Source organism: Sordaria macrospora, chromosome 1 (assembly GCF_033870435.1).
Source record: "Sordaria macrospora chromosome 1, complete sequence".
Taxonomy (NCBI): domain Eukaryota; kingdom Fungi; phylum Ascomycota; class Sordariomycetes; order Sordariales; family Sordariaceae; genus Sordaria; species Sordaria macrospora.
The window spans coordinates 5,776,312-5,789,474 of NC_089371.1; the positions used below are offsets into that span (position 1 = coordinate 5,776,312).

At 53.5% G+C, this 13,163-nt stretch overlaps 5 protein-coding genes across 5 annotated transcripts; 3 read left to right on the plus strand and 2 right to left on the minus strand.

The window, feature by feature from the left end:
* Positions 1 to 448: 448 nt before the first annotated feature.
* Positions 449 to 1,756, plus strand: SMAC4_01479 (uncharacterized protein; the record flags this gene model as incomplete). The annotated part of the gene is made up of 2 exons (XM_003352597.2): positions 449 to 1,504; positions 1,589 to 1,756. Exons 1-2 carry the CDS (start codon positions 599 to 601, stop codon positions 1,754 to 1,756), a joined length of 1,074 nt encoding a protein of 357 aa, XP_003352645.1. The 5' UTR covers positions 449 to 598.
* Positions 1,757 to 1,790: 34 nt separating this feature from the next.
* Positions 1,791 to 2,844, minus strand: SMAC4_01478 (uncharacterized protein). Its single transcript, XM_003352596.2, has one exon. It carries the CDS (start codon positions 2,776 to 2,778, stop codon positions 1,867 to 1,869), a length of 912 nt encoding a protein of 303 aa, XP_003352644.1. The 5' UTR covers positions 2,779 to 2,844; the 3' UTR covers positions 1,791 to 1,866.
* A 405-nt stretch (positions 2,845 to 3,249) lies between these two features.
* On the minus strand, positions 3,250 to 4,454 carry SMAC4_01477 (uncharacterized protein; the record flags this gene model as incomplete). Its single annotated transcript, XM_003352595.2, has 2 exons — positions 3,250 to 4,137; positions 4,176 to 4,454. 2 exons carry the CDS (start codon positions 4,452 to 4,454, stop codon positions 3,772 to 3,774), a joined length of 645 nt encoding a protein of 214 aa, XP_003352643.2. The 3' UTR covers positions 3,250 to 3,771.
* A 1,188-nt stretch (positions 4,455 to 5,642) lies between these two features.
* On the plus strand, positions 5,643 to 9,217 carry SMAC4_01476 (uncharacterized protein). Its single transcript, XM_066089599.1, has 3 exons — positions 5,643 to 6,679; positions 6,786 to 7,373; positions 7,499 to 9,217. The coding sequence occupies exons 1-3, from the start codon at positions 5,663 to 5,665 to the stop codon at positions 9,047 to 9,049; spliced, it is 3,156 nt and encodes a 1,051-aa protein (XP_065945766.1). The 5' UTR covers positions 5,643 to 5,662; the 3' UTR covers positions 9,050 to 9,217.
* Positions 9,218 to 10,505: 1,288 nt separating this feature from the next.
* Positions 10,506 to 12,316, plus strand: SMAC4_13101 (uncharacterized protein; the record flags this gene model as incomplete). Its single annotated transcript, XM_066091262.1, has 2 exons — positions 10,506 to 10,666; positions 10,762 to 12,316. The coding sequence occupies 2 exons, from the start codon at positions 10,506 to 10,508 to the stop codon at positions 12,314 to 12,316; spliced, it is 1,716 nt and encodes a 571-aa protein (XP_065945767.1).
* Between the last annotated feature and the right edge of the window lie 847 nt (positions 12,317 to 13,163).

Here is a 13,163-nt window from a genome sequence, read left to right on the forward strand (position 1 = left end):
AGGTTGGTTGTCAATTGTCATCTCATGAACAAGAACGAAGGGCACAACTCGTGAAAAAAAAAAAAAAAAATTGTCCGTCGAACATGAGTGAAAAGGTACCTCGATGTTCATGCGCCAGACATCTGTGAAGACGCAAGGTTCGTCATGAGGGTAGCCGCAAACGACAAACGGTATGAATTGTCAAAGGACAAACCACAACTTTTCGATCTTGCGTCTGGCATTTGGCTTGGGTCTGTCCAGAATCTCAATGCGGCGCTTTGAGGTCTTCGTTTGCTCGGTTGATGTCGACAAGTCTCGACGTGGAATTTGGACAAGACCGCAGAACTTCATTTTCTCAGCTTCAGGTTTCCGCTGCAAAGCAGTGATTACAAAGCGCAGCGCCGTGCTTGGGCCAATCCTTAACAATTTCTATAGCGGGGCGGCCTGGACGTGATTCTTGGTCGCTCTTGCATTCTCCGAGATGCACTTGGCTCACTTGGGAATTCAACTGAGGAAATCGCAACTCACTCACTCCTTCCCGCCTCCTCTCAACATCACAACCAGCACAAAACCACAAACGAACAAAAGCGCATCCAGTCACGTCAACTGACGGCGGAAAATGGTGACGCCGATTCCAGTCCAGATCCTTGATGGAGGGCTGGGGACCACTCTGGAAGATTTACATGGCATCACCTTCTCGTTCGAAACTCCGCTCTGGTCATCACATCTCCTAGTTTCCGGCGAGGAAGACAAGCTGTTGGACTGTCACGAGGCATTCCAAAAGGCAGGAGCAAACATCATTTCCACCGCCACTTACCAAACATCAATCAATGGGTTTGCTGCAACCAAGGCGCCGAAAAGTGGAGCCCCCGACGGCATTGGGAAGGAAGGAATCCCTCATTTCCTGAACCGTGCAGTCGTTCTTGCTGCAAATGCAGCGGGGAAGGAGGGAAAGGTTGCCTTGGCTCTCGGTCCTTATGGCGCCACCATGATTCCATCGACCGAATACAGTGGGAAGTACGATCCTGGACACCAAGATGCGCGGGCCTTGGAGGAATGGCACAAGAAGCGTCTGGATCTGTTCAAGGACGTTAACACCAACCAAGTCAACTACATTGCCTTTGAGACGGTTCCCAGACTCGACGAGATTGTTGCCATCAGAAACCTGCTCTCCACTGACAAGATCCCAACATCCCTCCGCGGACGCCCCGTGTGGATTTCCTCACTCTATCCAAACGATGACGAAAAGCTCCCAGACGGCAGCACGGTAGAGGAGGTCGTCAGAGCCGCTCTTACGCGCAGGGAAGGCTTGGAGACTCCCTGGGGAATTGGCATCAACTGCACAAAGGTGGAAAAGCTCGACTCCTTGGTCAGGCGATACGAAGCTGCCCTACAGTCCTGCATCGACAACGGGGAACCGATGGACTGGCCAAGCTTGGTCCTTTATCCAGACGGGACAAACGGAGAGGTCTACAACACGATCAACAAGACTTGGGAATTGCCTCCAGGACAGAAACAGCCAGAGGTACCTTGTGATCCACCACTCCTTGCCTCTTCGCGTGCAGACAAGTCCTTTGATTCATGCACTGACACCCATTGCTTCAAACAGGCCCCCTGGGAAGTGATCCTCACCAACGTTGTCGGAGCCGCACGTCAAAGAGGAAAATGGAAGTCCATCATCGTAGGAGGCTGCTGCAAGACGTCCCCCGAGCTCATTCGGAAGTTGCAGAAGACTCTACAAGATCGCGGCTACATGTCAACATCTCCAGCAGCGTAGTACTCAAGCACTTCTGCACAGCAAGAAAAAGGCTGCTAGAATCTCGAATGACAACCTCTAATATTACTATTACAAGACGGTATCCAAATGTGATGGTTTCTCCCAGCCCATCATTTCTGGTAAAGGCACTCATTCCCACCATAGAACATGGCCACATCAAAGTTATAAGACCCAGGCCTCACATAATCCTCGCGCATGATGCTCCACGCACCGACTGGCGAGCTAACCCCGCTGTTGAACAAGGAATACTTCCTCATCACACCGTCAGCCCAAGGGGCCGACACCTCGCACTTCAACACCGACCCAGACGTGTAGACCCCATCAGGATTTGAGCAGACCACTGGATAATCCACCGGCATGTTCGTGAACCGGAGAGGGCGAAGGTTTTGGTTGTTGAATGGTGGGGGCGCGTAGACCTCATAGCCGGCATATAGACTGATGTATGGACCGCCGCTGACGGTCAGCTTGCCAGTGGAGATGTCAAGGTCGAAGAAGCCATAGTTGGGGCCCTCCGGGGACTCGGTAAGCATGTTGGAGCTGGGGGAGACCTGACGAATGTGGTAGTCCCTGTTGGGCACATCAGGAGTGACGACTTTCAGGCAGAAGCCCGTGACTGTGGGAGCAGGGATGGGAGCGCTCGAGGTCGTGCTCTCGACGGATGTGGTGGTAGGCTCCTCAGTCGTGGTAGGCGCCTCAGTGGTAGTAAGAGGCTGGGTGGTGGTAGGCGGTTCGCTCGTCGTGGCCGGCTCGCTTGTGACAGGCTCTGTGGTCGATGGCTCTACGGTCGATGGCTCTACGGTCGATGACTCAGTTGTCGTAGGCTCATCTGACGCGGTGGTTGTCGTGCTCTCGATGATGCTGACAGCGCTGGAGGTAGGGTCCGCAGAGCTCGTTGGGCTGCTAACGACCGCCGACGTCAATGTCGATGTTTCCAAAGACGACGTTGTCGTTGTACGTGGGCGGCATCGACTAGCCATAGTCATGGCCGCAAGGGCAGGCAAAAGTGCAAATGAGGCACGCATGATTGATGATCGTGACAGAATTCGATTAAAGAATGGACGCGGAGGAATGCGAAATGGGAAAGCTCTCTTTCTCTGAGATTACGTTCCCATCGCTTCGTCTTATATGGCACCTTAGCGGCACTTCACACCAAGCACTAGAAAAGCAAACACTCGAAATATCGGTCAACAATCCACATGTTAAGCAGGCTTCTTCCTCCCATTGACAGAGAGGAAATTCGATGGTGGCTGGCTGAGCTTTAGGGACTATCTGGGCCTAGACCGCATCCTTCGAGCTAGAAGCCAATAGTTTGTGGATCCCAGTAAGATGAACCACAAACCTGGAATCGACGTGGACGGCCCAACGAGGCGACGTCAACGATTCAATAGTGGGTCTGGGGCTTGTTTGGATTAACCTTGCACGCTACTGCAGGTACCGTGAACATCTGGCTGGAAATAGGAAAGAAACCGGCCTCGAGAACAGGAGACAAGTCAAAAGAACGAGCTGGATTGGACGAGATGTTCGGGACCGAGGCATCCGATGACATCAGGATCCAATCTTATACACCATGGACTTCCCCGACCCCATCATCCTCTGAAGTCCCCGTTTAGGACTTTCCAGTCGAACCAAACCTCTCCACCGCATCTTGGAGGCTGTCCTTCAAACTCGTCCACCCTTCCTGTCCGACAGCACCCAACAACAAGAGGGGGATGTCCGCCTGGATCTCCGATTCCTCATATTGATATGATCCCGGCAATTCCATCCAGTCCTTCCTCTTAGGATACAAGTCCTTGAAGATGTCCAGAGGCAGCTTCCAATTGAACCGCCCCGCAGACCCAAAGACCCGTGATCCAGTCAGGCCCGATACCAACACGCCCAGATACAGCCGACCCGCATCTCGAGCATCAATGGCCCACGCCGGTCCGAGAATGGGAATGAAATCTAACACCTCCTTCTGCTTTCCATCGTACAAATCCCTGACCAACCTAGCCGTGCTGGCCGACTGATTCATAGGATTAAGGATGGGCCCAATGACGGTGGAAAATAAATGACCAAGGTATTGCGTTGAACGTAAATTCGGGGTTTTCCCTCGCAACCCAGTCCCACATCGCCTCCTCGACTTTGACCCTGATAGCCATGAACGGAGCAAGTCCCTTCTCGGCATCAGGAATGATCGAATCTTCAGCTAATACCACCGCTTCATGATTCCACGACTCCTCCGTCATCATCCTAGCGGCGACCACGGCCTTGGGCTTGTACGCCGCCCACGAAGAGCTGGTGTAGATGAATGCCTTGACGGTGTTTGAGCCCGCCGCCGTCCTGGAGGCGTGGAGTAAGCCGTACAGAATTTTGAGATCTTCATTGACGGCTTTGAAACGTCTCTGTCGGCAAATGAGGCGGTTCCGACTCCGCTGATTACGGTGGAGACGCAGGCAACGTGGGCTTTCCAGATTCGCGGGATGGTAAAGTTGGGGACTTCAATGAGCTCGAGACGGTTGGCGCCGTGGCGCGAGGCGAAGAAGGGCTTGACCCAGGTGCATCGGGATTTGGAGCGGACGGTGCCGCGGACGCGGTAGCCGGCGGAGAGCAGCTGGTTGGCTATGTGGCTACCAATTAGGCCGTTGATTCCGGTGAGGAGGATAAGAGAGTTGAGCGGGATGAAGGGGTCTTGGGTGATTTTTAGGGGGATGTTGGCCATGGCGTGGTTGATTCCGCTTTGCTGTCGAGGACTGGTATTTTCAGTTATTGCGTTAAAGGATTCGAGACGTATCGGATGAAAACGAGCAAAATGGCCCGAAAAGAAGAGCACAACAACACCGAAGAGTTTCGACCATAAAATATCGTGGACTGAGGGGTAGCTTCATTTCGGTTACACGAATCGATGCCGACAGCCTCGAAGTCGTGAGCGGCGACCTACCATGGTACGGATGGGAGTATTCTGCTTTGAAATCAGTAACAGAATCGACAACCAACCTGCGCACATTCCATCAAATATCATCCGCTTAGCAAACAAGGCGGCCAATGACCTCTGGTGAGAACCGGATGTTTTGTTGGGGCATCTGCTTGATGGTGTTACACAATAGCCGGGAGAAGGCTGACGGCAGACCGAAATATGAGGGACTCGATCACTGGGCGGACCCAGAATCGACGGGTGCTTCGAGGTTAGAATGGAGGCCAAAAACAAGTGTTCTAGAAACCAGATCCACGCTGGAAGTCAATGGGAAGCGTGAGAGAAGGTGGGAATCGAGCTTCGGTAAATGACTGTATGGGGCCGCCTATATTGGCGTGCGCCCTCGAAAATAACGTTCCCTCGACATCCCTGGTGTCGGTGACTTGTGTCGCAAAAAGTACCCGTTTTTATGGGAGATGATCCAAGATCCGCGAAAAAGAAAGTTGGAAAGACGACAAACAGGGGATAAGGTCGAGAACGGGAAACTGCTGCTGGCCGTAACTGGCCGTAACTGGCCATCCTTATCTGATGATCAGATAATCGCGCATCTCCACCTCCAACTCCTCTTTTAGGGATAGAGCACCCCTGTCGGCGCTGTTTAAGTGGATCGAGCCGCTGAAGACGTTCACGATTGTCTCCATTCCCCCCCACCTTGAAGGCACCTCCGGCCGGCCGACATGCGTCATAACCATCCATGTCTGTCTTCTTGATGGATTCATGATCTTTTCCCCTACTCCTTCGATTCATTGACTGTTCAAACAACAACGAAACGAGCTGCTTTAACGAGGACAAACGGAAGCTCCCTTGACTTCATGAGCCACTCCCGCTGACCCCAACTTCCGACTCTAATTCCAACTCCAATTCTCACAACCACACCGAGCGCATCATCTCACTTCGGCCTGCCCGAATTCATACAACAGATAGCTACATTACCTCTACTCATTACCACTCGCAACATGACATCCCAACCCCCAGCCCGCCGCCTCCGCATCGGCGTCGACGTCGGCGGCACCAACACCGACGGCGTCATCCTCGACCCCTCCCTCGCTTCTTCCTCACCTTCAAAGGGCATCCTAGCCCACATCAAGACCGCCACCACCCCGAACCCCAGCGACGGCATCATAACCGCCATAACCTCCATGTTCACCCAACTTTCCGAGGGAATCCGTCCCCAGGACTCCATCGCCAGCGTCACCATCGGCACCACGCACTTCGTCAACGCCGTCATCGAGCGGGACCCCACGCGCCTCTCTCACGTCGCCGTCCTCCGTCTTTCCGGTCCCTTCTCCAAGCACGTCCCGCCCTGCGTCGACTGGCCCGATGATATGCGCTCCCTGATTCTAGGCTACAACGCGCGCGTGAAGGGAGGGTTGGAAGTGGACGGGTCGTTGATAAGCGATATTGATGAGGACGAAATCCGTCATCACTGCCGGGAAATCAAGAAGAAAGGAATCAGAGCGGTGGTGGTTAACGGGGTGTTTAGTCCCATTGATACCGTCCACAAACAAGAGGAGAGGGCGGCGGCGATTGTGAGATCCGAACTGGGAAAGGAGGGAGTGGACGTGGTGTGCTCGAAGGATGTGGCAAACTTGGGGTTTTTGGAGCGGGAAAATGCTGCGGTCTTGAATGCGAGTATACTGCGGTTTGCGAGACAGACGATTAGGGAGTTTAGGGGCGCGGTGAGGAGGATGGGATTGAAGGGTTGCCCGGTGTTTATCACGCAGAATGATGGGACGATTTTGTCGGGGGAAGCTGCGACCAAGTTGCCGATTAAGACTTTTTCGAGCGGACCGACGAATAGTATGCGGGGAGCGGCGTTCTTGGTGCAGCAGCAGGAAGACAACGAAAAGAAGGAAGGGGAGGCGATGATGGTGGTGGATATTGGTGGGACCACCACTGATGTTGGACTCTTGTTGCCTAATGGGTTTCCGAGACAGCAGGCTGCTTATAGCGAGTTGGCTGGAGTGAGAATGGTATGTTATTTTGCCCACGATGGTCTCAATGAAAAGAGGGTTTATGACTCTAGTGTATATCGGTGGCTGACTGATTCCGTCCGAACTCTACTGACTGTGAGTATAGAACTTCTCATGTCCCGACATTAGAAGCATCGGTCTCGGCGGCGGTTCCATTGTCCGCAAGAACTCAAACGGCATCACTGTCGGCCCAGACAGTGTCGGCTACAAGATTAACAAGGAAGCCCTTCTCTTCGGCGGAAGCACGCTTACTACAACAGACTGCACCGTGCTCGCCAACCCTGACATCACCAGCATCGGCGACGCCAGTCTCGTCAAAGACATCCTGACCGAGGAAGAAACCCGGCAGTTCAAAGCCATTGTCAAGAGCAAGATCGAAAAAATCATTGATAACATGAAGACCTCACCGGAGGACTTGCCAGTTATTCTCGTGGGCGGCGGTGCAGTTATTGCCCCTGATCAGCTGCAGGGCGCAAGCAAGGTCCTCAAGCCCCGATGGTCCGAGGTTGCCAACGCGATCGGAGCCGCCATTGCTCGCGTTAGTGCTGTTGTGGACACCATCAAGTCGACCGAGACGAAGACAGAGAAACAGTTCTTGGAGGAGATCAAGAATGAAGCTATCGAGAGAACCGTTGCAGCTGGTGCTTCACCGGATTCTGTTGAGGTTGTGGAGATTGAGATGTTGCCTTTGCAGGTAAGTCTGGTCTGGCATTTACCCCGCGTGCACCAGGCAGGCCTAGATCATGTACCTGATGCGGGCCCTTATGTGGATTGGAAGTGACGAACGACTTGCTAACCAAATGGCACTTGCCATGCCAGTACGTCGAGAACAAAACTCGTTTCATCGTTCGCGCAGCCGGCGACTTCGATTTCACGCGATCAGATTTATCAAGCGACGACGACGACAAGGAGGAAGCCACCGAAGACGCCGTGGACAAGGACTCCTCGCGCGAGCCCCAAACAGTCACCGACACCAGGCCGACAACACAACAAGGAGAAGTCGACATCCTCACTTACACCCCGACGGTCCGCAACCGCATCTGGCACATCTCCGAAACAGACCTCACCTTCATCTCCACAGGTTGCTACATCCTCGGTACCGGCGGCGGTGGCTCTCCCTACGCCTCCATGATCTTGCTCCGCCAACTTCTCCGCTTCGGCGCCTCCGTGACGGTCGTCTCGCCCCAAGACGTACCCGACACCGCGGCCGTCGGGTGCGGATGCGGCGCCGGGTCGCCTACGGTCAGCATTGAGAAGCTCCAGGGAGACGAGATGATGCAAGCGCAGACGGAACTCTACAAAGCTTTACCTGCAGGCCAGGGTAACAAAGCAACCCACATGATAGCACTCGAAATCGGCGGCGGCAACGGCCTCCAAGGCATGACGCTCGGCGCGAGCACCAACATGAACATCCCCTGCGTAGACGGCGACTGGATGGGACGTGCATATCCGACCAAATGGCAGACTACGCCGGTTGTATTTAACGAGCGCTCGCCTATCTGGAGTCCCATCGCCGTTGCAGACGGGAACGGGAACGTGCTTGTGATGCCCAAGGCGGCGTCGGATGCGGCTGTGGAAAGGATCATTCGTGCAGCGCTGAGCTCCATGGGTAGCCAGGTTGGTGCTGCCGATCCGCCCGTTACGGGCGCGGAGATGAAGAGGTGGGTGGTGGAGAATACGGTGTCGCAGGCGTGGAGGCTGGGAAAGGCCGTGGCGAGGGCGAGGGCGATGAATCGGTTGGATGAGGTGGCGGAGATGATTGTGGAGGAGTGCTCTTCTGGTGGTGCACGTGGGAGAGAGGAGGGGCCGCAAAAGGGGGCGAAGGTGTTGTTCAAGGGAAAGATTGTGGGGGTTAGGAGGACGTTGAGGATGGGTCATGTTTATGGGGAGTGTATCATTGAGGGAACGGATGTGTCGGATGATGCTACTTCTACGAGTGGTGGGAAGCGAACACCAAGTGCCATTGGGGAGGACTTCACTGGCAAAAGGATCAAGATCCCGTTCAAGAACGAGAACATCGCCGCTATCCGTATATCCGCCTCGGAAAATGATGGGTCTGATGACGAGGGCAACAACGACGGCGAGAACAAGGAGTTGGAGAAGCAAGAGGACGTGCTGGCGATCGTGCCGGATCTGATCTCAGTCATCGACGCTCAAAGCGGTGAAGCCGTGGGCACCCCAGAGTATCGCTATGGCTTGCTGGTGATCGTTCTCGGAATCGCCGCTTCAGACAAGTGGACCGGGTCACAGAGAGGCATCGATCTTGGTGGTCCCAAGGCGTTCGGCTTTGACCACCTGAAGTACGAACCGCTGGGCAGGTTCGTGAAGCCGGTTAGTGTTATTGATGAGTTTGATAGGTCGACCGAGTAAGTGTACAGGAGTGCTGCAGGCTGGAAGTAGCTCATCCCTGTTCTATACCTAGGGTAGATCTTAGATCTCAGCTTGGATACCTAGAGGACATAGATCTTGCCAGGATAGTCCTGGCGGTAGATCAGATGAAACTGATAAGCCTGACTTGAGTCAGGCACCGGATCTAAGCATTTGTTTCGAAACAGGGAATGAGTGACTCGCAAGGGGAATGGCTGATTGGTTTGGCTCAACCTCAGCTGTCTGTGCCATCGATGAAGCGTATCGTAGACGGGATGGACGACGATCGCAGAGTCCGTGTTCCTGATAACACTCCTGAAAAACGTATTGTGTACACGACATGCTCATTTCTTGTTGTTTGCCTCTCTGTACTCAAGTTCACAGCATGATCTGCCAGTAACTGATCCTTGACTTCTGTCCCCTTTTCTATCGCTTTCTGTCACGGACGGAATTTAGTATCAGAGCAGAGGACTTGTAGAAGAGTCCTGGAGGCACCGACTTGCTAACCGATACAACTCCTGTCCCCTAGATGCAGCCGATCTTGCATGAGCGTGACACTTCATTTGACGCCGTGTTCTGCTTCAAGTTTGATGCAGTCTAATGCCGTGTAATGCCGCCATCACAGAGAAACATGCGATAAACGTCTCTCTTACGCAAACATTTTTTATAAAAAAAAGAGAAAACTTCATCTCTTCAACTCCAACTGCTTAAAATCAACTCAGTCGGGAGCCAGGCTTCGTTTTCTGACTTTAACACTAGTTCATCCACTTCTCTTCTTTCTCTTTCGGAGCAAAGTGAGCGATACTCTGATCGACGGTTGAGTGCTACAGCCATTCAGTCATGCGTGAGTTCCTCGAGCCCCTCAAAATCCGCCTTTCGCCAGCATGCCCAAATTTAAGCGGCTTTCGCTAACATCGTTGCGGTCTGCAGACAGAATCCGGACCTGGGCAAGGGCAAAAGCTCATGGCCCAGCGCCTCTGGTGCGCCCAAACCTGAGAGCAAGTGAAAGCCGCCGTGGCACACTCACGGCAGCCGATATTGACCGCCATGGCTCAGTGGTAGCTGGTCAGGTGGATGGAGAGCCACCGGTGTTCGCTGCTGGTCAAGAGATTCAACCAAAGAAGCCCTCGGCACTTACGCGCTTCTACTCCTGCGCTAAAGGCATTCTTTTTTGCAGCATATTGAACGTGGGCCTGGTCTTTGTACCGGTGGCGTTTGCCGTCCGTAGGTCCATTAAATCCCCTTCAGATTCCTCTCGTTGTATGACACTGAGCGGCTCAGGTTGGGTCTAAGGCTACAATGCCAGACGCCAGTGGCGATTCCAAGGGCTAGGCTCTAGGGAGATACCTCACCTAACCCTTCAAGACGAGCTACACTTGTAGCACTTCATGACCATCATGTGCTGCTCGCGTCAGACTCCCAGGTTGCTGACTTTCTGGTCTTTGCAGACTTTGCGTCCATGCCAGCTGGCGTGGTCTTCGCCATGAACGCCATTGCGATTATTCCTGTGGCCGGGCTCCTCAGCCACGCGACGGAAAGCATAGCCGGTCGTTGCGGTGACACGGTCGCTGCCTTGATGAACGTCACCTTTGGAAACGCTGTTGAGCTAATCATTTTCGTGTAAGTGAATCCGGATCCGCCACAGAATTCTTTTCACAGCGTCTTCTGTGTCGATCGTCCAAGACTCAAACTGACAAATGGTGCGTGAACAACAGAATTGCGCTCGTGAAAAACGAAATCCGGATCGTCCAGGCCTCCCTTGTTGGATCAATGCTGGTTAATCTCCTGTTGATCATTGGGATGTGCTTCATCTGGGGCGGTCTGCGCTACCGCGAGCAGCTTTACAACAGCACCGTAACCCAGATGAGCGCTTGTTTGCTCACGCTGAGTGTGCTGAGTTTGATGCTTCCAACCGCATTCCACGCCACGTTCAAAAACGTGAAGGAGGCGGATAGCAAGGTCCTACCCCTCAGCCGAGGAACTAGTATCATCTTGCTCCTTATTTACTTCCTCTACCTTACCTTCCAGCTGCAATCGCACTCCTATCTGTACGCACCAACGCCGAGGCACGTAATTGAACGGGCAACGGTACCTGGCCCTGCAGCTCATTACTTCAACTCTAGGCGTAACTCGTCTTCGTCTCCACCTGGGACTCGTGATGAGAATTCAAGACAAGCGCCCCAGGCAGTGTTGAACGAAGATGGTGGTACAGCTGGAAGACAGGAGAACAGCAGGGGTGTGACCACAACGGGACACAGCGCCGCTAAAAGGACGGCAGCTGTCACAGATGACACGCGACACCAGACGCAGGAACTGACGCCTGCTAACCACCCTATTGCTGACACGTTCGCTGTCAATGACGCAAGAGGTCCGGGCCAGCAGGGTGAAACCGAAAACGTTGATCCGTTGCAAGGTCGAGACCAGCATTCCGGGACCAACGAACATCATGTTGGTTTTAGCCTGGCCAGTGACTTGGAGGCACAGCAGGACACGACTCCTCGCACTGCGCCGTTCTTACTCAGATCGCTCCGGCCGATCTCAACTGCTGTTGCCTCCATACTGGAGCACCCCAACGAAGCAGAGCAACCGGAGAGCGGTGCACAGGCACTACGGCGTGTGCACTCTATGCCGGCTGGGACCCGGCGCGGCACCTGGCCGGAAATACCGGCAGTGGTCCCCATTGTGGTTGACAGCCTACCGGGTTCGCCAAGAAACAGCGAGGAAAAGCCAAAGGCCCAGGAGGCCCAGGAGGAACCGGAGGTGGAAGTTATGTCGCAGAAAGCCGCCATCATTCTTCTTCTGACCTCAACCGGCCTGGTCGCCCTCTTTGCCGAGTTCATGGTGGACTCCATCGATGCAATCGTCGCCCGGGATGCAAACGCAACCACAGGCATCTCTGAGGCCTTCATCGGTCTGGTACTCATCCCCATTGTAGGCAATGCAGCTGAACATATCACATCTGTGAGCGTGGCACTCAAGAACAAGATGGACTTGGCACTAGGCGTGGCACTGGGCAGCAGCATCCAAATTGCGCTGTTTGTGACGCCCGTGGTTGTTATCTTGGGATGGATCATGGATCGAGACATGTCCCTCTACTTTACCCTCTTCGAGACTGTTTGCATGTTTGTTAGCACCTTCATCGTGAACTTTCTCGTTAGGGATGGGAGGAGCAACTACCTCGAGGGAGCACTTTTAGCATCTGCCTACCTCATTATCTCCGTGGCAGCCTTTTACTTGCCAAATCCGAGGCTGGCCAGCTCTGTTGGGTAATGATGATATGACGCAGGATGGGAAGCTGGAGTGGATAGGCAAAATTCGGGTTACAGATAAACGGTTAACATTCAAGTCTCAGACTGAATCGGTGGTTTGTTGGGCGAAGGAGGTTTCGCGCTTCTGTCAACCGCCATATTGGTAGATGCCGTACCAGCTGCCGTACCAGCCCGGAGCCTCTCATTTGGGAGCTGCTGCTGCTGCAATATTGCAAACAGGGCTGGCTGAACGAGTCTCAATTAGGTACATTATGGTCCCCTCCTTTGTGCCGCTGGTGGTGGATTTGCTGGATGAATTGCAAGAGGAGGCGAGAAACCAAAGAGGGCCAGTGATGTCGTAAAAGTAGTCTTATTGATAGCGGGATTTCCAGCGAAGGACCAGATGAAATTTCATAGCTCACATATCAGGATAGATCGAAATGGCAATAATCCGTGAACGGCACAATACGCCATAGGTGTTCGCCGACCAGTTGTCTTGTTTGTGTGGAGGTCGTAGCATTCCAGATTGACCGAAGACTGAATAGCTCGTGATGTTGGGCTTTTCAAGGACGTCAAATATGAGTACCTCCTGGTACAAGTGATTTTCGATTGGACAAGGTGAGAGACACTGAGTTTGGATAGTGTGTCGTTCCTCTCTTCCTCTGGAACATTTCCGCAAGACAACCGAGCTCGGTATCTGACAGGGGAGAAAGGGACCAGGTGTGGTGACTTCGAGAAAGTGGATAGATCATGACAGAGATTGGACCTGGTTGTGTAGGGCTTGAAGAGAACGGGGAAATAGAAACTGGAGCAGCCTGGGATATAGGAAAGGCAAGTCCAGCAAGAACGAGCGAAGGTATACGTCCATC